This window comes from Dama dama, chromosome 11, assembly GCF_033118175.1.
Source record: "Dama dama isolate Ldn47 chromosome 11, ASM3311817v1, whole genome shotgun sequence".
Classification (NCBI taxonomy): domain Eukaryota; kingdom Metazoa; phylum Chordata; class Mammalia; order Artiodactyla; family Cervidae; genus Dama; species Dama dama.
The window spans coordinates 73,807,217-73,829,935 of record NC_083691.1 but is presented as its reverse complement, the minus strand read 5'-3'; the positions used below and the strand labels follow the sequence as shown (position 1 = coordinate 73,829,935).

The window sequence follows — 22,719 nt, the reverse complement described above, 5'->3', positions numbered from 1 at the left end:
TACTGGCAAAAAGTTGAATATATGCATAATACTTGAATTTTACTTACCAGTATCTTTTAAAAAAACAATTTTGAGGCCAGAGGGCTTGCATTTTATCTTAATTTATTCCCAATGGTAGCCAGTATTTACTCTATCCAATTAATGATTCTTAATTACTACTGAACTACAAGAACAATATTATAAGTTTGGCTTAGAGTAGAAGAATCCAAAACTTAGATTGTGTGAGCTCAGTCACTAAGTCATGCATGTCCAACTCTGCAACCCTGTGGACTGAATCCAAAACTTGGATTGGGTGCTCTTAAAAGTGACTGTAAACAAGCACTCGGCCGACTTCTGCAGCACACTGCACACCTTTGGTTTTAAGAAGAGACGATATACCAAGGATCAGTTTAATGTACAGCAAACAAGCTACAGGTAACAAAAGAAAATACAAACCTGCAGCAAATCCATCAAATATTCTGTTTTTCCTCAAGACTGGATGACTATTAGTGCTGATTAGAACACCTGCTTGAGCATTCCTGAAAATATCATTTTCTTCAAGGAGACCTATAATGAAAAATTTCCCCAGGTTAAGGCTAATCCACATAGCAAATTTTACTGTCTTTTTGGTGGTATTTAGGTTTTCTTTTAGTTTCTTACTGACTGTAAAATTCATAGGACTAATTTTTCAACTGAAAAGAAAGTTTAGTAATTCACAAATTTTTAAAGTAGAATTTAACCAAAAATTTTAAAATTAGCAGATAACCATTCTAACCCATAAACTGGGAAGTCCCATGATTGCAAGGACCACGTATAGCTTACCACTGCACCCCCAGTGCCCAGGCACAAAGCATAAAGCTGATTCTTACTCAACACTGCTGAATTAATTCCTTTGAAATATTTTTAGGATCTTTGCATTCTCCATGCGTTAGGTTCAAGCCCCAATTCTTTCTGGCCACTATCAGCATTCCTTGATCAGTTTCTTTACTTCGGTCTCTCTTCTGCTGTTGTTGCCCCAGTTTCCTACAACTCTTATCATATCCCTTTATCAGTATAAAAAACTTAACGAATAAAGTTTAAAATTTAACTTGCTGTTTACAGTCTTTCAAAATATTCCCCCAACCTACCCCTCTTGTTTCACTACATTACCTACACTTTGAATATGCTATACATTTTTATCCCTACTGCCTTTGATTTATATTATTTCCTCTTTCTGCAGTGTCTTCCCATAGTCTTTCTTCTTAATGTCACTTCCTCTGGGAGGTTTTTGGTTTTCCTCTATCAAATTAATTATTCTCTCTTCTGGGATGATAACAATGATTAAGAGTAGACTGAGGAATCAGACTTCATACCTTCAAACACTGACTTAACCACTTAACCACATCCAAACTCTGGGCAAATTACTTTTATCTCCATTTCCTTATCAGTAAAATAGGCATAATAGCACCTACCACAATAGGATTATTATGAGGATTAGTTAATACATGTAAAAGTACACAGTACTAAATAAGTATTAACATTACTCCTATAAAACCTACTTATGTACAGTGAATCATATTTAGTTATGTACTAGTGTTCCTCTGCTCCCTGAAGACATGAAATGCTTTTATTTCTGTACACATCTGACCTATCTGTAATTGTTAAGTATTAACCTGTAAATTCCTTTCCCCCTAGAAAAGACTATTCCAAGTGCATGAGTGCTAAGTCACTTCAGTTGTGTCTGACTCTGTGATCCCATGGACTGCAGCCCTGTCCACGGGATTCTCAAGGTGAGAATACTGGAGTGGGTTGCCATGTCCTCCTCCAGGGGATCTTCTCGACTCAGGAATCAAACACATGTCTCCTACAACTCTTGCACTGCAGGTGTCTTCTTTATACCACTGAGCCACAGGATAAGCCTGATTATTCCAAGACCTACTGCTAATCTTGTAGATGTCCACTATAGGCTCCTCAAGTACTATTGCTAAGGTCTAGTCCAAACTACTACATACATACAAAGCCTTTTCATTACACTGCATGTATAAAAACAAAGCCTTTAATGATTTGGGCCCTGCCCCCTTTCCAGCCTCAACTTTCAGAATCTCTTGCCTTACTAAACCAGTTTCCAGAACCTTTTCCAACACCTTACAAATAAAACCAACAATTCTGTACTGTATTTCCTCATTGTATCTTATAAAGAATCCTATCAGAGGATTATGTCATTTACTGAACTACTAGATTATAAGCTTCTTGAGAGTCTATGTCATTATTGGAATCATGCTGCTTGGTGGTAGTAAATTGTTGATTAAGTCTCATTATGTTAGAGTAATTACTAGCTAACCTTCTATACAAGGTATATATAATGTTGGGTTATTGATATTTCAGGAATGGTGATAATTTGCATTCGATAGCCTCTATGAACAAAATGAACTGGCAAGAGGCAGGGACTGTGAGCCTCAATGCAAAGTTGATTTGACCTTTATGGATACCAAACTAAGCATATCTTGGCTTCATTAATTCAATTCTCCAACAAAGATGGTTGTGAACAGGTACAAATAAGCAATAGTTACTGACTACAGACATTTTTATATATTTACAGACCAATTAATTTTTCACACCTAGTTCTATAACTTGACTTTAAAGTTTATTATTAAAAAAAAGTTTATTATAATCGTATCACTATTCTGGATAATAAAAGGTCCAGAGAGAGGGTGTAAACAAATTCTACCACCTTAAAAAAGCATTACTAACAAGCAGCACACTCAAGGTAGTTGTTAACAGAAGAAAAATTCTGCAAACATGTCTCCTTTAACTCTAAGCACTAGCCTCCTAAGCCATCTCAAGATTTAATAAGGAAAGACCATGATTCCCTCACAATGACATTAATTGGCAATGTCATTGATCATTACAGATATGGAAGAATAATGGAAAACTGGGTTTTTAACTAATGCAAAGTTAACAATACCTCGACCCCCATTAAATATACAGATGCCACCATCTCTTCCATCATGGATTTTATTTCTTCTTAGTGTAGGATTACTGTCTGTCTTAATCCAGACTCCAGCCATTGCATTGTCAAATATTTCATTGTCTTCTATACAGCCTAGACCTATAAGTGGAAAAATTTAGGTTATGTTATTTAGAAAGTATATTTCTAAAGACAATATCACTGGAAAAAAAAAAAAAGGTAAAAGATTAAACATACCAGAATTATAAACTAGAATTCCACCATTCTGTCCTCCCCAGATTTTGTTGCGCCTAATTTTGGGGTTGCTTCCAGTCCTATGGATAGAATAGAAAGTAATGCCATCTCATTGCTTCTACTCCCACATCCCATGTTAACAGTAAGAAAACCCACAATAATCACTGTAGGAATTAACGACAATTAAATATCACCTTCAAGACACTTTGAGAAGTCTGTCAATGAGGAAACGGGCTTAATTGTGTGTAATTCTATTTTCCCACAGAATAGACTTAGCTATAGATTATTACCATAGAGTCTCCTGATACGTAAACTAAACTGAGGAGGTTAGATTAAGTAACATTTATTATTACATGCTCCCCTCATATGTAAAATAAAATTTGATCAGGACTACTGCAATTCCAAAAACTGGTAAAATACAAGAAAGAAGGATTTAAAACCTATTAATTTTGCAGAATGGGCATAAGACAGAAGCTCCCATTTACTAAGAACCTACGACACATAGGTACCTTACAGGTATTACACAGCTCTCCACTCTCCAAGTATGACAGAGTATACCGACAGCTGATAAGGCTTGTCATGCCAGATGACACAACAGTGGAAATGAGCTCTTATGGCATAGTGCCATTCAGCCAAAACTTACAGTCTCACAATTTAAGCCGAGAGTATGATAGAATATGAATACATATACAAAAGGAGAAATAAAGATTGAGCATTTAATAACTACGTAATTTCTTCTATTTACCCTACACACTCACAATTCCCTCCCCAAAGAAAGCCAAATGTGAAAACAAAAACATTTACCTTATCTGAACCCCTGAATACATATGATTATAAATATCATTGTCCTCTAGTACTCCATGTCCATTGTCATAAAAATAAACACCAACCTAAAATTAATAAAAATTTATTTCAAATTAAAAAATGTGTTTATAAAACAATAATTTCCCATATTAAGTCAAATATAACCTTACCTGCTTGCCACTGTGTATCCTGTTTCTTCTCAGTACTGGAGTGCTGCCAGTTGTCACCCAGACTCCGGCCAGAGTATTACTATAGACTTCATTCTCTTCTATTACGCCTTGTCCTTTCTCATGCTAAATAAAAGTTATTGACTATAATATGTATCTTGTATAAGCCAAATAATTTGCAGTATAGTCTACCTTTTGAGACAAATTATGACCAAAAAAAAAAAAAGAGCTAACTGGTAACATTCTCTTACCTAGTCTTTACCTGAGTTTAAGCTCAAAGGTTTTATGCTGTCCTTTGTGTATTTTTAAATCTATTATGGTTAAGAATAGTAGCACTGGATTTTCTTATTTCATTCTAAGATACAAAACAAACTAAAAGTTCTCTCACTTAGGAAGTTAATAATCATTTCAACCTATCACTGGTTCAAAACAAGGTTCAAGTTACTAAAATTTTTATTTTTAGTAGAGGATTTAAGACATGAACATTTCTAGAACTATGAATAAAAATAGACTCACACCTGGCATCACGCAAGGACCTTTCTGAAATTCTCTATATTTTCTTACTTGAGTAACAGTGTCAGATACTATGATGACAGAAGACACAGGACTAATACACTAATACATAGGTTTTTAAATTTTGTAAGATGTTTAATTACATTTCAACATCATGTCAAATGTCTGGCTTTTTCAGAAGATAAAAATATTCAAGTCTAGTATTATTAGTACTCAGTGATATTATGATTTTAATTAATACTTCTGGAAAATCTCAGAGACTCATACAGTAGTCACACTGGCCAAATTCTAGTGTAACAAATTTAACTCAGACTGCCAACCATTAGTTGTTAGGCGTTCAGCCCATACTGCCATTATAATTAGATATTTCAATAAAAAGGTGTATCTCCTATGCTTCAATTTAGTCAGTTGACAAAATTATACTGAGCGCTACACACGAAAAATTAAGTCATTCATACACTGGGAGAGGGAAAAAGTTGAATATGGCCTACTTAAAGGTAGACATAATTTTGTACTCTTCTTTCTACCCCGACTTTGATTCATGAAGTTCCAGAACTGTATTTATTAACTTACCACATAAATTCCACCATGCTGGCCATCATGAATTTTGTTATGTCGAACAATTGGACAACTGTTTGTCCTAATCTGAATTCCTGCTAACGCATTGCCTATTTAAAAATAAAAGTTACAATATCAACATATGGAGCCTATTGGAACATAGCAGAGTGTAATTCTGTGAAATATGTCATATTCAGAAAGATACTTATGATCCATGAACATTTCAAGACAAAACTAAGGGAACTAGGAGTGTAAGAAGATGCAGAAGGACTGCAGGCAGTCTAAGTATAGTGTTTAAGACCAGAGATGCTGGAGCCAGGCTGTTAAGTTCTGACTCCCAGGAAATTGATTTATTTCCTGGGTGACTCTGAGTAATTGCTTAAACCTCTCTGTATCTTTGTTTCCTGACCAGTAAGTGAGGGATATTTAATAGAGCCTACTTTACAGGGTTGATGTAAATATTATATGACTTAACTCAAGTAAGGTACTCAAAAAAGTACCTAGCAATGAGTAAAATTATGTGTGTTATCCAGTAAGTTATTAGCAAAAGAGGACACCCAGGAACATATCAGTGTCTAGCACACAGATACCTCATAGTTGTTTGCTGAATTAATACCTCTAAAGTTTTAATGAGGAGTAAGTATTTTCCCTTTCTAATTAGTACCAAAGTGTATTAAACTACCACAGAAATTGCTAAACAATGGAGTGAATCTAAGGGAACTGCAGAAACTGTGAAAATAGGGTCTTAGTTTTATTTTCATTTCTAGTATGTAGAATAGTGCCTAATACATAGTAGATACTCAGTAAATGTTTGTTAAGTAAATAAATGTCACAGAATAATCTTTATTGAGTATTTAAAGAACCTAGATCAGTTCTCCTGTTCAGAAGGTTTCAAAATGGTCCGTTTACTAATGACAGGAACACAGGCCAGGCTCTAAAATTTTACAAAACAAAATACATTTACCATAAATGTCATTTCCTTCGATAAGGCCTCGTCCATCACCGAAGATGTAAACTCCACCTTGATTTCCATTAAATATAGAATTCCCCCTATAATCATATGAGGAAAGAACACAAAAAAGAATCTATTCAGAAAGGCTTGCTTGTTTTATTAAAAGCCCAGCCATGTTCATGCGACCTTAGAAAATTATTTAACTTCTATGAGTCTCAGCTTCCTAAACAGAAATGAGGAACTAGATGATTTCCCTTCAATTCTAAGACTTAAAGCTTTGGAAAAGCCATCCAGTATTTGAGATGAATTAGCATTTTTTTTTTTTTTTTTTGAGCTTTCTGAAAGAGCTTTAATAAGGTACCTTGGGAACTCAATTCATTAAGAAAAAAAACCAGGTTGGTTTAACTATAACAGATGTTTCAGTGCAGCTCCAAAAGTCTTTATAAATACAGTCATTTGGAGAGGTGGTCCTGGTCCCGGATCAGATTATTCCTTGTGTTTCTGAGAACAGTAAGAAGGGGGAGAATTGTGATGCTGGGAATATGCTGCTGCTGCTGCTGTCACTTCAGTCGTGTCCGACTCTATGCGACCCCATGGACTGCAGCCTAACAGGTTCCTCCACCCATGGGATTTTCCAGGCAAGAGTACTGGAGTGGGTTGCCATTGCCTTCCCCATGAATTAGCATTCTTAAAAATTCCCCTCAAAAGCACTAATTCAGGAAACTCCCAGACAGCCCAGTGGTTAGGACACTGCACTTCCACTTCAGAGGGCCCAGGTCTGATCTCCGGTCAGAGAACTAGGATCCCACAAGATGCGAGGTCAAAGGAAACAAAAACAAAACTTACTAAAATTTACAAAAATTAAAAAAAAAAAAAAAAAGAGCTAATCCATTTAAAAGAACTTTTCTTAGCCCATCTATAAGCATTTGTTCAATAGTAATTAAGATGGAAATCACATAATCAACTTTCATAAAGCCAGTGGAAAACAATTTTATAGAAATAATTCATGGTCATTGATTTCATTATAATAGCCCTGTCTTACAGTCTTAGCCAGTGCCTATAAGACTGGATCTGTGGATTCCCCTGGTGGTCCAGTGGTTAAAAATCCACCTCCCAATGCAGGGGACAATGGAAGACTCCACAAGCAGTGAGGCAACTAAGCTCATGTGCCACAACTACTAAGCCCATGCTCTAGAGCTTCTGTTCCGAAACAAGAGGAGCCACTGCAATGAGAAGCCCACACACTGCAACTAGAGAGTAGATTCCACTCTCTGCCACCAGAGAAAGTCCACATACACCAACGTCCAGCACAGCCAAAAATAAATAATAAAAAAAAAGACTGGATCTGTTTGTTTTCTTGCTGTGGCCAGAGGGAGTGTCAGGAACTGACAGCTTAAAGTTTCGACACTTTTGTTATTCTTGCTCTCTGTCCAAATATCTTGAGATAATTAATAACCTAACTATCTGATCTCAGAAAGAAAAAAAAAAAGGACAAGACAGATCATTCAGATTCCAAGAGAAGATCAGAGCCCTATTTACTCATCTATAAATACAGTTTGATGAATTTAAAATGAAAATCACAGCATTTGCAATTTTTCATAAAAAATAGGTTACATGGATTAGATCACTAACAAAAAATAGAACACCATAAAATAAATGCAATAGCTATGTTCATTCAGATGCACACACTTTTATTAGGTAAATCTATTTTACAGTAATCAGGTGTCTAGGAAAAATAGTTAAAGCTAAGTATCTTAACTCTTCTTATAACACAAAACATAAAGTGAAAATATAATTGTCTTCCATAATTATATATAATAAATACCTTATTGTTGGGTCACTATTTGAGGTAATCCATACACCTGCAAAGTTGTTTGCATAGATTTTATTCTCTATGAATTGTCCTCTTCCTTTTTCATGAACATATATTCCCCCAGTCTGCCCATGATGAATTTCACATCGAACCACTGTGGGGTTAGCGTAAGCTTTTACTTCAAAGCCTGCTATCCGGTTTCTGTGTATGTTGCAGCTTTCAAAGTAACCCTGGAAAATACAGAAATTAAGCCTGAAGGTAAGGCTACTTTCCAAAAAGAAATGACATTAAAAAACCTTTTAAATGTATACCTCCAAATTAAGTATTAGAAACGTTCAAGAGTTAAGAATGAAACAGAGACAGATATATAAACATTTAAATGTTTTAATTTAAGCATTTCAATTTAATTTGAATTAATTAAATCCTTTAATTAATGTGAGTATATTCAAAGCCAGGAAAGAAAAATAGGGAAAGACTTATTCAATAAATGCAAATAAATACTAAGAATATATATTCTTCAACAAAAGATTTATTTAAGTATTAGAGAAAATACACTATCATAACCTTAAAAATGTCCCAAAAAATCAACTATTAAAAAGTTGACCAAAGGACATAATCAGAGACTACATACAGAGACATAATAAATGTTCATCTTAGCATAGTAATAGAGAACTGACTCAAAATGTTGTGAAGACCTAGGCTCATGTTATACATGCTATCATGCTTAGTGAAAAGAACAGTATACATGGTACTTTAAGATAATATACATTCTATATGATGTCAATTTTATTTGGGAAAAAAAACAACCTGAAGGATAAAACAAGAATATGAGTGTGTGATTAAATGAGTAGTGGTATTATGCATACTTACTGTATTCTTTATGCTTCTCTACATTTCTTAAGCTTTCTACAATGGATATATTTTACTTATTTTCTAAAGATAATAAATGTTACTGTAATACTGATATCTTAAATTCTAAGACCCAGTCAGACTAAATGTTAGAGGAAAAAATGAGAGAATAAAATGACAGCACTCCTAGAAGCCATTTCATACTCCTTGTCTACCTCCCTTCAAAAATTCCATGTGTTCCCCTCTAATTAAATTCCCTTTAGCACTAAGTATTTTCTTATGCCACTTCCATGTACTATCTTGTGCTTAATTTGTTATATCTATTTTTACCTGATTATAAGCTCCTGAAGAGAAAGGGTGCCTCTTTTTTTGTGTGTGTGTGGATTTCTTTTTTTTTTTTTTTAATTTTTTTATTAGTTGGAGGCTAATTACTTCACAACATTTCAGTGGGTTTTGTCATACATTGATATGAATCAGCCATGGATTTACACGTCTTCCCCATCCCAATCCCCGCTCCCACCTCCCTCTCCACCCGATTCCTCTCGAAACATCCCACCCTCGCCTTCTCCCACAGAGTTCAAAAGTCTGTTCTGTATTTCTGTGTCTCTTTTTCTGTTTTGCATATAGGGTTATCGTTACCATCTTTCTAAATTCCATATATATGTGTTAGTATGCTGTAATGTTCTTTGTCTTTCTGGCTTACTTCACTCTGTATAAGGGGCTCCAGCTTCATCCATCTCATTAGGACTGGTTCAAATGAATTCTTTTTAAAGGGTGCCTCTTTTACTAACTTCTGGAGCATCTATTTAAGATTTTACACATGGTAAGCACTCAAACATGACTTGATAAACTTTTTGCCAAATCTAGTAGAGGTTAAAACAGGATGTAATTCTGAGTATTCTAATATACTACATATTCAACTCTTTAAGGAAATGTCTCTCTCAGAAGAACATTTAGAAGTAATTTTCAGGTTTCATTTCCCACAAATAAAGTACAAATCACTTATAACTTACCTGTTAATATACAGGTTATAAACTTACTCTTTTTTTTAAAAAAAAAAAGAGTATGCAGTTTTTGACTGCATCAAAAACAGCTCCTTAGTATATGAAAAAAATTTTTCTTCTTTGATTTATACCAACTAAAAATGGATCGACACCAGGTGTATACAGACTATTATGGCAAAACTGAGCATCAAAGTAACAAAAATTGTAAAAGAGATTAAACTGAAAGAGATTAATGTCAGATTGGAACAATTCAACATTTTGATGTTTTCATCATTGAGAAGGAAGCTCAACTTGTCTCTCTCTCTCTGTCACGAGTTGAATGATATACCCTGAATGGTAAACTTGGGAAAGACTGAACTGAGTATGGTCAATTCAGCTTCACCCTTTCTCTCACAGAAGTGAGCTGCCCTTAGGGGAGTATACCTTCTTTACTATTCCAGGAACATTGACTGTAACTAAGTAGGTAAGTCCATTTTATTCTGGGGTTCAGTTAAACAGACCCATTTAGTTCTCATTCTAAGTTGTATCCTCCAATTTAACCGTTAAGAGAAATGAAGTTGATATTTCAACCTCCTTATGCTACTTCATAGCTTTGATTTCTTAATTTGCTCAGAATGCGGCAGGAAAAGGTATGCTATTTACTGGGCTTCTATAGATTCCAGTAACAGGCCACTGTCATGTTCGGGCTGTGCTAGTACAACCTGTAGTACTGCAAGTATACTTTGCTACAATACATCTACTAGACAGTTTTCAAATGCACAGTTGCTTTTTTGGCGACACCACACATGTTGCTGGATCTCAGGTCCCTGACCAAGGACTGAACCCAAGCCATCAGCTGTGAAAGTGCAGAGTTCTATCCACTAGCCCACCAGGGAATTACTTGTTTTTTTTTTAGGTTTCGATTTTGCACACTTAGGAGAGTCAACTAGGACCCACAAGTTTACTAAGGCAAACAGCAGTCCCTTTCTTCATTCTCCCTTGTCCAGAGGTCCCCATTTTCAATTCTTTTGACCTACTTTCATATTTTTAAGTGAAAATTTGTACTGCCTTATCTTGAGTTTGAAGTTTTAGTATTATGTTTTTAGTATTATGATCTCCTATTATGAAAGATGAGATTTTTGCTCTCCTACAATTATCTTGTTCTCTTTTGCTTACATGTCCAGGTAATTCTATCCTAAACTTGCTACTAGTTGTTTAAATCACTTTTTTTTTTTTTTGGTGGCTGCAAGGCATAGCTTGCAGAGACTCCCTGTTGGGAGACCAGGGGTAGAATCCACGCACTTGTCAGTGAAAGCTTGGAATACAAACCACTTGACTGCCAGGGAATTTCTAATCACTTCTTTTTTTTAATTTTTGGCTGTGCCTGGGTCTTTGTTGTGGTGTGGGCTTTCTCAGGTTGCGGTGAGCAGGGGCTACTCTCTACTGCAGCATGCGGGATTTCTTATTGCAGTGCCTTTTCCCATGACAGAGCACAGGCTCTACAGCGTGTGGGCTTCTGTGGTTGCAGCTCGCAGGCTCTGGAGTGTGGGCTCAGTAGTTGTGGTGCACGGGCTTAGTTGCCCCAAGGCATGTGGGATCCTCCTGGATTAGGGATGGAACCGGTGTCCCCTACATTGGCAGGTGGATTGCTAACTACTGGACCACCAGGGAGGCCCCCCAATCACTTCTTAATGTATCTGTATTCACATTAGGTTCTTCCTGAATATAAGCAATTTTTAGAACCTGCTCTAATCTGAACTGGTTACCATGATCATAGGCACATGGTTATTTTATCATACTGTAATTTAGAGGTTAAAAATGTCCCCTAGTTCTATCAAAGATGGGAGTTGTAATCTGTATCTTTTGTTTTAAGATAACTTTCAAGAAAAAAAGCAGCAAAAACTTTTTGAAAAGAAAAATCTTTTTCCTTCATGTTCTCAGAACCTCTTACATTGCTACAACTGTGATTTTTATTACAGTCAGAAACGGCAACACTTGATTGACATATAGTTTTATAGTATCATAGAAAACCAATCTATTGTTATGAATTAAAGGATTCAGTTAGTGCAATTTTGCTTTAAAATACATTTTAATGAAATGCATCTATTTTGTTAAGAAATGCCTTTAGGGCAAAATGGTGTAATGGACTGTAAGTAGAAAACATAATTCTACTTTGCCTTTTAAGATGCAAACCATGAAAGCTCTAATATAAATACAAAACTCCAAGGGCAAGGACATTTTACCAGACTACTCCTTATCATAAAATGATTTATTTCCCTACCAGAAGATACCAGATTGCTAACAGCTTCTTCTAGTATTTTAAAACAAAACCTTGTTAACTTTTCAGCAGAAGCATTCCTAAATCTCTAATATATAAGTCCTTAAAAATGATCATTCTACCAATCTAAAAAAATTAACACTGATATCAAAATAAAAGGAGATTAAATATTTTTTTCATTAAAAATTTTTGAATTGAAATAGTCTTTATTAAAGATGATAGAATGAAAGGCATTCAAGAGTTTCTCTTAAACTCTTGTGATAAAAAAGGAATGAATAAAGAAAGAAAAATATGTTATCTTCATTGAAATAAATGTCTACAATCCCAAACTATACTCTATCAAACACTTGCCTAATACTGTGATATCTGAATAAGGAAGACTAAGGTGAGAGCTAGCAGATGTTACTATACACCTTTAGCAAGGTATGTTTCCCCAAGTAACTGTTCTAATAAGCAAGCATAACCAATGATCTTCTACTAAGTAGTGACATCTAGTGTCATGAACAGAACACAGGAGAGGAAGGAAATAACCCTACAGTAATATTTCATAGAAATAATTTAGGCACAAGAAGAAAATCTGAAGAAACACACTAATGTACAACTTCTATTATCCAAAACTTGCATTTCTTATCTAAAGAGGACTATCCAAAGTAAAAAGGAGAGGAAAACCATACCTCAACATAGTTTTTGTCTACTGTCAATCTATCATGAGCTAAATTCATAAACTTAAAATACATATCTTGGAAATTTTATAGAAACTTGCTACTGCTATATTTTAATTTTACTTTATGAAAATAACACTGCAACAGACTGAATATTAAAAACAAAAAACCACAAAGAATTGGGTAGATGTTGATAGAAAAATTATTTTTAGGAGTGAGAATGGCACTGTGGTTATGTAAAAGAAAAAGAAGGAATCCTACCTTTAAAAGAAAGATACATGCTGAAATGTTTACAGATGAGATGATGATATCTGAGATTTGCTTCAAAATAATTTGGAATAAAGAAGAGAATAAGCAATGTATGAAGTACAGATGAAATAAAACTGAAACATGAATTAAAAGTTTGAATGTGGAGGGTGGATACATGGGAAATTCGTTACAATATTGTCTCCAGTATTATATATTCAAGAAGGATTCCATAAAACAAAAGCACATTAAAAAAATCAGAGATAAAAACCATACTGGAAACACAATAGAAAAAAAGATAAAGATATGTAGATACAGTAAAAGACACAGATTTGAGGAAATTACACAGAATCCCAGGTGGTGCTGGTGGTAAAGAACCGGCCTGCCAAAGCAGGAGACGTAGAGATGTGGGTTTGATCCCTGGGTCGGGAAGGTCCCTTGGAGGAGGGCACTGCAACCTACTCCAGTATTCTTGCCTGGAGAATCCCACGGACAGAGGAGCCTGGTAGCTACCGTCCACGGGACTGCCGAGAGTCACACATGACTGAGGCAACTTCGCACAGCACAGCACAAAGGAAAAGAAGGAAGCACTATAGAACAAGGAAAGTAACAGAGATGATGCCTAAGTTTCTAAAGAAAGGAACATATGAAACAGAAAAGTGGTAAAAAGAAAACTGTTAACATGCAACAAAAACATCACATGGATAACTGAAGTAGAAAAGCAAATCTCCATCAGAAAGGAAAAAAACAAAAACCCAGAATGATCTCAGACTTCTCAGTCACACTCAATTCTAGAAATATAAAAACAGATACACAATTCTGAGCAAAAGAAAATAAAAACTATAAACTCAGCAAAGTTAAAAGGTTAACAGGTAGACGTTCTCAAGTGGGAAGAATTCAAGCTATAAGGCTTCCTTTTAAAAATGAACAGAATCAAAATGGCTAGATGACAGAATAGCCATATCAAGAATGAATCACAATAAAATCAGGAATGGAAAAACTATGATAAAAGGACTGAAGGTTAAATAAATAACTGTAGGAATATAAATGTTGTAAAGCTCTAAAGAAAAATAAGGATACAAATGATGGAGTACAGAGGTTTGAAATATAAAGTATTTTTTATAATTTTTCAGAAGTTTAAACATGCAGTTAATTATGACAAACTCTAGAACCATAACCTTTGAAATTCTAGGGATGTCTTTTACACAGGGCATGTAATATTTTAAAACATTAGTTTAAGATAAAAAAAATAGCAGAAATTCTTTCACCATTCAGTCTTGCCAATATAGGAGTTTAAATTCTAAGCTGGTCATAAGACAAGGAAGAGGAAAGACAATTTCAGAGAACAGTACAGAAACTAATTTAAATATTTACTCTGATGTTCTCTGAAGTTCTATGAAAAAACAAAGTCAAATTTTAAAAAGGTTAACCTTAGTGATATCCTACCAATCATGGAAACCAACACAAAAAACACCTTAATAATAAAGAACATTCTACCAAAGGATTTTAAAGGATTTTATCACAATACTAAAATAGATGAGAGAGGCCCAAGATATGCTTTATTACCATCTTTTCCTTGTAAGTCTATATAATTTATATATTTCTATTAAGGATTGATGAGATTTCTATCTGTAGGATCGCCCAAGATTTGTTTTTCAAAAATTTATAAACCTGAATCTATAAAATGTAAACTGTACTGGGACTGTGTGAAGAGTATATTATTATTATGAATTTTAATAAGTGACCATCAACATTAGGTAGTTTAAAAATGAGGAAATTTACTCAGGTTAAAGTTATTCTGGTACCTCAAATCATCTATGAATGAGACCAGACGCATGCATAAATATGATACTTGAAACTGTATATGTAACTCTAGGGCAAAGTCTAAAGGCAACACAGGCCAAGAAATACTAGCATAGTTTCATTACAAAAATATGAGTTCCATTTAGAATTCCATTTAAGAATTACTGCTAGGGCTTCTCTTATGGTCCGCGCGGTTAAGACACTCTCCCAATGCAGGGGGCAGGGATTTGATCTCTGGTTGGGGAACTAAGATTCTGCACGCCGCAGGTAGGGTGCGGTTAGGAAAAAAAAAGAAAAAATTGGGGAAAAAAAAAAAAATTACCAACACAGGCCTCTAAGAGGGGGTAGATTCTTGAGACTCTTTTAAAAAAACAGCAGAAAGCATTTATTAATAGACAAGCACTTTACATGTATTCTATTATTTAATCATCAAAGGTCTTTCATGACAGGCATTATTATCCTCTTATATAACTTTGTAGTCAGTGCTTGCAGAGTGGCTAGCATGTAATGGTAGCTGCACTGACTCAATAATTCTGCACAACAAAAGCCCCAAAGCTCAGCTTATACCAAAAAAAGGATTTTGTTCTCAGACATCTAGGGGTAAACTAGTTGACCAGAGAGTTGGCTAGGTGGCTCTGCTGATTTTTGCTGGGGACCAGCTGGCCATAGGCTGATCTAGGCTGGCTTCTGTAATGCGAATCTGCTTCACGTATCTTGCATCTTCCAATGGGCTACCCTGGGCATGTTCTCATGGTGAAGACAGAGGTACATACCCATTTCAAGCCTCTGGACTGCATCTTGTTTGCTAACATCCAATTGACCAAAGCAAGTTCCGTGGCTGAGCCCAGGGCAAAGTGAGAGGACACTGCAAAATTATGTAGCAGAGAGTGTGCCCACAGGAAGGGGTGAAGAATTGGGACCATCATTGCCATCAACCACAGAACCCAATCCATGTGTGTTGTATAAATGAGGTAGTGCACGTCCAAGGCTCTGAGAAGTTAAGAGCTGAAGGTTACACAAAGCTATACTTTGAAACCAGGCAGGATGAATTCTCTGAAGACTCATGTTTTGACAACCTCCATACTTTTGCTGAGACCCTCCCCCCGCAATTTCCAAACTCCCCTCTTTCCTACTCCTTGGGAAAAAAGAGCTACAATTTGCAAAAAAATATCAATTTTAAAATTCTAGCTGGAGAAGGACAAGTGGTCATCTCCACTGTGCTTTCTTATTTACAGGCCCAAACTATACAGCATGAGTTTTAAGTGAACTGTTTTTCTCAGGTTAGTTATCCCAGGAATATAATGAACTGGGGGGGTCTATTAATAAAACTATTTACATCTAATCAGAATTTAATAAAAGGGTACTCCTTCCTAGTCTACTTCAGTTTTAACAGAGTTTAGTAGACTTCTTTGGAGGTCCAGTGGTGAAGACTCCATACTTCCACTGAGGGAGTATGGGTTTGATACCTGGTAGGGGAACTAAGATGTCACATGCCACAAGTGGCGGGCAAAAAAAGGGTTCAACATGTGTTAGGGTTTTAGGCACAAACAGCTGAAAATAAACTTCCTTTGTTAACAGACAATTTTTATATGTCCCAATTCAATGTTCCAAAGTTGTTTGATTAATACCACATAATTGCAATAAAACTTCATCATACCCTTGTTTTTTACCACATTACAACCTCCTCACCCATCTCGGACTTCTTAACAAAAAATGTTGCCAATGCTGTCCTAGGATTTCAAAAAATTACTTCAACAAAAACTAGGTATTAGGAATCCCCTAGCAGTTCAGTGGTTAGGTTAGGACACCATGTTCTCACTGCTGAGGGCCCAGGTTCAGTCCCTGGTTGGAGAACTAAGATCCTATAAGCCATGCAGAATGGCAAAAAACAAACAAAAAGCAACCTGCATTAAATTCACTTATGGTGCTTACTAAAAATGCAAATACTGGATGCCATCCTGAAGAATCCTGATTTATTGTATCTGGGTGATTTTTATTCATACTTACATTCGAAAACTACTGGATTAGACCTTACTCTCTTCAAAGATCATATCAATTCTCTAAGGACTCCATCTTCTCTACATGTATAGAATGTTAGATTCGAGAATTTACAGAATTGATATTGCATACTCATTTTAATTTTTAGTCTTTAGACTTACACTCTTCAATTCAGCAATTTGGTGATGATAAAATGCTGACACCTATTTGAAATTTAACTGATACGACATTAGTTGTTTTTTTTTTTAATTAAGAATAAGTGTTCTTACCATGCCATGATCAAATGTGAACACACCAACGTCACGTCCATGATGAATATGATTCCGTCTAATAATTGGGTTTCCATGATTTTTAACCCAAATCCCAGCTAAAGCATTATTGGAAATTTCATTATCCTCATATATTCCCTACAACAATTAACCAGAAATAAACATTAGTATAGTTGGAAAAAAAAACACGGAAAAGAAAAAACCCCACAAAATTAAAATTAATACCTGTGCATGATCTGTTATATAAAGTCCAACATTTTCACAGTCACTGATGTTACAGTGCTTGATAGTGGGACACGCTCCTTGACCACTAACACATACTGCAGAGCCAACTGTAAGAAAAAACATTTATTTAAAATCCTACTGGGCAACACAATGACTGACCTATAATAAAACACAACAGGAACACCGACCTGTGCATGTGCTTCGGATGATACAGTGATCGATGATAGGGCTACAGTTCACTGTAATCTCTAGGCAGTGGTGCGCATTGTGGTGCTGAGCAGATTTGTCATCAGGGTTAAACTGTAAAGTAGAAATTTTGTTTGAAATAAATAACCACAGTCTTAAATGATTTCCATATATGTACTTAAAAATTTATAATTTCTTACCCTTATTGTCATGTATCCAACATAAGCATCTTCAGAACCTTCCATAAAAACAAAGGTTGAATCTCTAGTGTTTTCAATTATAACTTTGTCTGCTACTTTTCCAGGTGCTATGAAGAAAATATTTTAAAGCATATTATTTTCATCAGACAGATCAAAAAATTACTTTCTTAGTCAGTAAAAATACTCTGCCATAAAACTAATAATTCAATAGAACCCTTTCTACAGTTTTAAATTGGGTAGTTCTTTTAGAGAGGGAATTTTTAAGGAACATGAGAATTGAGTAGGCAGGACTAATACTCAATCAGACAGATAACTTGTCATACTGAACACGGACATTATTTGAGCATCACCATAACTCAAATCCATGTATAATAATACTCTTAATAGAATCAGCTACAAATAGTATTTAATACCAAATGCAATGGCATATTAAAATGTGGGTTTCTTGTGGAAACCAAATCACTACCAGTAGCACCAGAAAACGACATTCAGAGAGAAGAAAGAAGGCGATGATGAGCAGGGAGAGAAAGAAAGAAACTTCTTTATTTAAACTATTTTCAAAAAAAAAAAAAAAAAAAAAAAACTATTTTCAGTACTGGTCTTGATTTGGGAAATAATGAAAATTAGTAGGCAAAATTTTTCTATATTCTCTCTCACTTCTCTTTGACGTGGAAATAGGGGAGGGAAGAAGAAAGGGCAGTAAATGCAAATGTAATTAGCTAGTAACAACTACTCGCTATTTTAAAATGGTCTTGTACTACTGTATCCTTAAAAAAATCAGAGAGCCCATAAATTTTCAAATAACTGGCCAGTGCTCAACAAACATTACATTTATATTTAGAAACGTGACCATAAAAACAACTTTGAAACAGCATGAAAAGTATTTTAAAAGCACATTTGTTTCATTAAAAACACAGCAATAAAAACATTAGCCTCTGTATTTTCAAATAAAAGAGAAAACTAACAAATATTTTTCTCTCCTTAATAACTAAGGCAGTTGGACAAACTATTGGCATCAAGAATTATACACATCCACCCCCCCACAAAGAGAAACAGATACCTTTATAATTTCTGAACTCTAAAGTTTTCATTTCCATCATATAAAATATATATTTCTAATTTTTTCCTACAATTAAGGTATTATCAAGGTTCATCTGTTTTTTAAGTAATCAGCATTTTTTCTTTTTAAGTAACCAGCATTTTTAAAAAACCCATCACATAAACAAAGTATTAAAATTCTAATGACAACACATTTCAAAATACCTGCACCAATCATGGTGATTGGAGATTCAATATATATCCATTCATCAGTATATATTCCAGAATGAACAAAGATAAGTCCATCAAAATGAGCTTCTTGTACCCCACCAAGGGCATCTTCAATTGTATCGTAGTACTAAAACAAACAACCCCCCCGCAAAAACATGTCAGTATAGAACTGTAAGATCATCATTTTAAATCTTAGAAAAAGACAAATCAAACATACCAACATGTTTTCTCTTCCTTTGTATCTTGCAGGGTTGCTGTAGAAATGTTCAGCAAATCCCGGCTTTACATGTGCACCTTTATACTAAGACATCAAAAATACAAAAACAAAAAACTGACTACTAGTATAAACACTATAAATTAGTTTAGTACTACATGGATTTTTAAAATTAATTTTCAAAAACAAGTTTTAGTTAGTTCAACTAATGTTCTGATGCATACTGCAATGTAAAACCTAGAACAGTTTATAACTCAGTAATACCCAGTAAGTAAGAACATGGTTTTTCAACCTCAGCACTGCTGATAGTTTATAACAGATTCTTTGTTGTAGGGGCTTATTCTGTGCATTGCAGGATGTTTAGTAGCATCTCTGGACTCTAACCATCAGGTATCAGAAGCAGTCTCTTCTCCAGTTGTGAAAACCAAAAATCTCCAGACACTGCCAAATATCCCCTGTGGAACAAAATCACCCCTAGTTGGGTAGTTAACTATTCATAAAGGACCATATGAAAATAAAGCTAAATGTGACCACTGGACTACCAAGGGAATTCTGCGACACTCTAAATAACTACCCAACAGTAATAATTTAAATATAGTTGAAACAGATCCATAGAAAGTATAACTGCTCTCAGGCTATTGATACTTACTGCTACTGTTTAAATTATTAATAAATATGCCAGCAGTGAAAAGAACTGATGACTCCTTTGCTGGCTGGTAAATGTGTACTGACTTGAGAAACCGAGTTTTTTTTTTGGCCATGCTGCGTGGCTTCTGGGACCTTAATTTCCTGACCAGGAATTGAACCCCAGATCTCAGTAGTGAAAGTGTGAAGTCCTAAACACTGGACCACCAGGAAATCCCCATGAAACCTATACTTGAGTTTAAATTTTGAAAAAGGAACTATTATAAAACTGTATTTATAAATATATAAATATAATAAAACATTATATGTTTAAAAGCTTTTATTTAAAATATATATAATATAAAATCAGTATTTTCCATTTATACTTCATACCAACTGCTGGAAACTCTCTTTCCATGGATTTGGGTGCTCATATTCTTCTGGATTAATCTGGTAGAATTTGCCAGGTTCAGGGTGCATCATAGGGCGGGTATACTCGAATACTTCCATGTATAATCGTTTCCTGGAGGGGGAAAGGGGTTTAAGATTTCTTCATAAAATATTCTTTAAACAACTATAAAAATTATTTGAGGCCTCAAAAACTTATAAGAATATGAAAGAGCAGAATTTTAAATTAAGAATAAAATTTTTGGCTAAAATAATGTAACTGCATATAAAAAGTAAAGCAGTCCACCTAAAAGAATGCATCAATTCTTTAAAATCTGATTGCTTAGTCAAAGGGAAATAAAAACCACCCTTACTATAAAAGTCACATACAGTTATAACCTAAAAGGATGATTTTAAATAATGATGTTTCACGTATGTCTGATCTCAAATCATCAAATCTTAGGAGTGGAGTGATAGTTAACTGTTATATAATTTCTTATACAAAATAAATGTTTATTCTGCTCTTTTAACATCCCCTTTTTCCTTCCCAACAAAAAGATAATTTTCTTTCTTAAATTTAAAGTGTACCTTATTTTTAGCATCATAGAAGTAATCATATAGCTGCTGTAAAAATACAAAAAAGTATGAAAGCGATAACCTACTTTTAATATATTAACTATTAACAATTTACTGTATTTCTTTCCAGTCTTTTTAGCTAGAGTTTCATTTATTACAATTGTGATAACATAAAATTTTTGTATTCTGCTTTCATTTTTTATAACATAGCATATTCCCATGTTATTAAAAACTGTAAAGTTCACTGTTAATGACTATATCAAAACCCTCTAAGTAGACATAACACTGTTTACTTTTAGTCCAATCCCTTATTGCTAGACTTTGATTATTTCTAGTTTTCTCCCACTATTAACTATGCTATTATGAAAAATTTATACATAACGTAAGCAAATTTTCAGAAGTGGAATTCCTGTGTCAAAGGGCACACATATTTCATGGTTCAAAAATACAACTGTCCAAACTTTTATCTAGAAGTGATATACAAAATCTACATTTTTACTGAACTGTTAGCTGTTTTAAATTAGACTTAGTTCTGTTTCTAAAAAGCAATGGAATGAAAAGTATTCTCCATAATCACTCAGTAGCTTTTAACTGACAAATAGCAGAAAATGTACTTCCTTTATTGTTTTAAATAAAGGAAGTACTCAGATGGTGGCTCAGATGGTAAAGCCTACAATGCAAACCCAGGAACCCAGAGACCCAGGTTCAATCCCTGGGTTGGGAAGATCTCCTGGAGAAGGAAATGGAAACCCACTCCAAAATTCTTGCTGTAAAAACCCATGGATGGCGGAGTCTGATAGGCTACAGTCCATGGAGTCACAAAGGGTCAGACACAACTGAGCAACTTCACTTTGTTTCTTATTGTTTTAAAAACACTGTCTGGACTGATAACCAACATTTGTGATAAACAGGTTAACTGGGAAAGGAGCAAAGGAAAGATATATCCATTTGAATGCAGAGTTCCAAAAAATAGCAAGGAGAGATAAGAAAGCCTTCCTCAGTGATCAGTGCGAATACAGGAAAACAACAGAATGGGAAAGACTAGAGATCTGTTCAAGAAAATTAAAAGATACCAAGGAACATTTCATGCAAAGATGGACACAATAAAGGACAGAAATGGTATGGACCTAACGGAAGCAGAAGATATTAAGAAGAGGTGACAAGCATACACAGAAGAACTATACAAAAAAGATCTTTAGGACCCAGATAACCCATGATGGTGTGATCACTTACCTAGAGCCAGACATCTGGAATGCAAAGTCAAGTGGGTCTTAGGAAGCATCACTACAAACAAGACTAGTGGAGGTGATGGAATTCCAGTTGAGCTATTTCAAATCCTAAAAGATGATGCTGTGAAAGTGCTGCACTCAATATGCCAGCAAATCTGGAAAACTCAGCAGTGGTCACAGGACTGGAAAAGGTCAGTTTTCATTCCAATCCCAAAGAATGCTCAAACTACCACACAATTGCACTCATCTCACATGCTAGCAAAGTAATGCTCAAAATTTTCCAAGCCAGGCTTCAACAGTACAAGAACCGTGAACTTCCAGATGTTCAAGCTGGATTTAGAAAAGGCAGAGATCAAATTGCCAACATCTGCTGGATCATCAAAAAAGCAAGAGTTCCAGAAAAACATCTATTTCTGCTTTATTGACAACGACAAAGCCTCTGACTATGTGGATCACAACAAACTGGAAAATTCTTAAAGAGATGGGAATAGCAGACCACCTGACCTGCCTCCTGAGAAATCTGTATGCAGGTCAAGAAGCATCAGTTAGAACTGGACACGGAACAACAGACTGGTTCCAAATCGGGAAAGGAGTACGTCAAGGCAGTATACTGCCACTCTGCTTATTTAACTTATATACAGAGTATATCATGCAAAATGCTGGGCTGGATGAAGCACAAGCTGGCATCAAGATTGATGGGAGAAATATCAATAACCTCAGATATGCAGGTGACACCACTTTAATGGCAGAAAGC

At 35.0% G+C, this 22,719-nt stretch overlaps 1 protein-coding gene across 1 annotated transcript in view; it reads right to left on the bottom strand.

Annotated features, from left to right (window-relative positions):
- Nucleotides 1-22,719, bottom strand: part of FBXO11 (F-box protein 11) — a 109,238-nt gene that overhangs the window by 2,455 nt on the left and 84,064 nt on the right. Inside the window, exons 5-19 of the mRNA XM_061155462.1 lie at nt 20,167-20,296; nt 19,153-19,236; nt 18,930-19,062; nt 17,667-17,773; nt 17,469-17,580; nt 17,281-17,387; nt 17,056-17,193; nt 7,980-8,197; nt 6,167-6,252; nt 5,218-5,312; nt 4,135-4,257; nt 3,965-4,050; nt 3,164-3,240; nt 2,924-3,067; nt 436-546 (exon numbers count right to left, since the gene is read on the bottom strand). Of these exons, the coding sequence (XP_061011445.1) occupies nt 436-546; nt 2,924-3,067; nt 3,164-3,240; nt 3,965-4,050; nt 4,135-4,257; nt 5,218-5,312; nt 6,167-6,252; nt 7,980-8,197; nt 17,056-17,193; nt 17,281-17,387; nt 17,469-17,580; nt 17,667-17,773; nt 18,930-19,062; nt 19,153-19,236; nt 20,167-20,296 (1,751 nt within the window). The remainder of the gene's footprint in view (nt 1-435; nt 547-2,923; nt 3,068-3,163; nt 3,241-3,964; nt 4,051-4,134; nt 4,258-5,217; nt 5,313-6,166; nt 6,253-7,979; nt 8,198-17,055; nt 17,194-17,280; nt 17,388-17,468; nt 17,581-17,666; nt 17,774-18,929; nt 19,063-19,152; nt 19,237-20,166; nt 20,297-22,719) is intronic.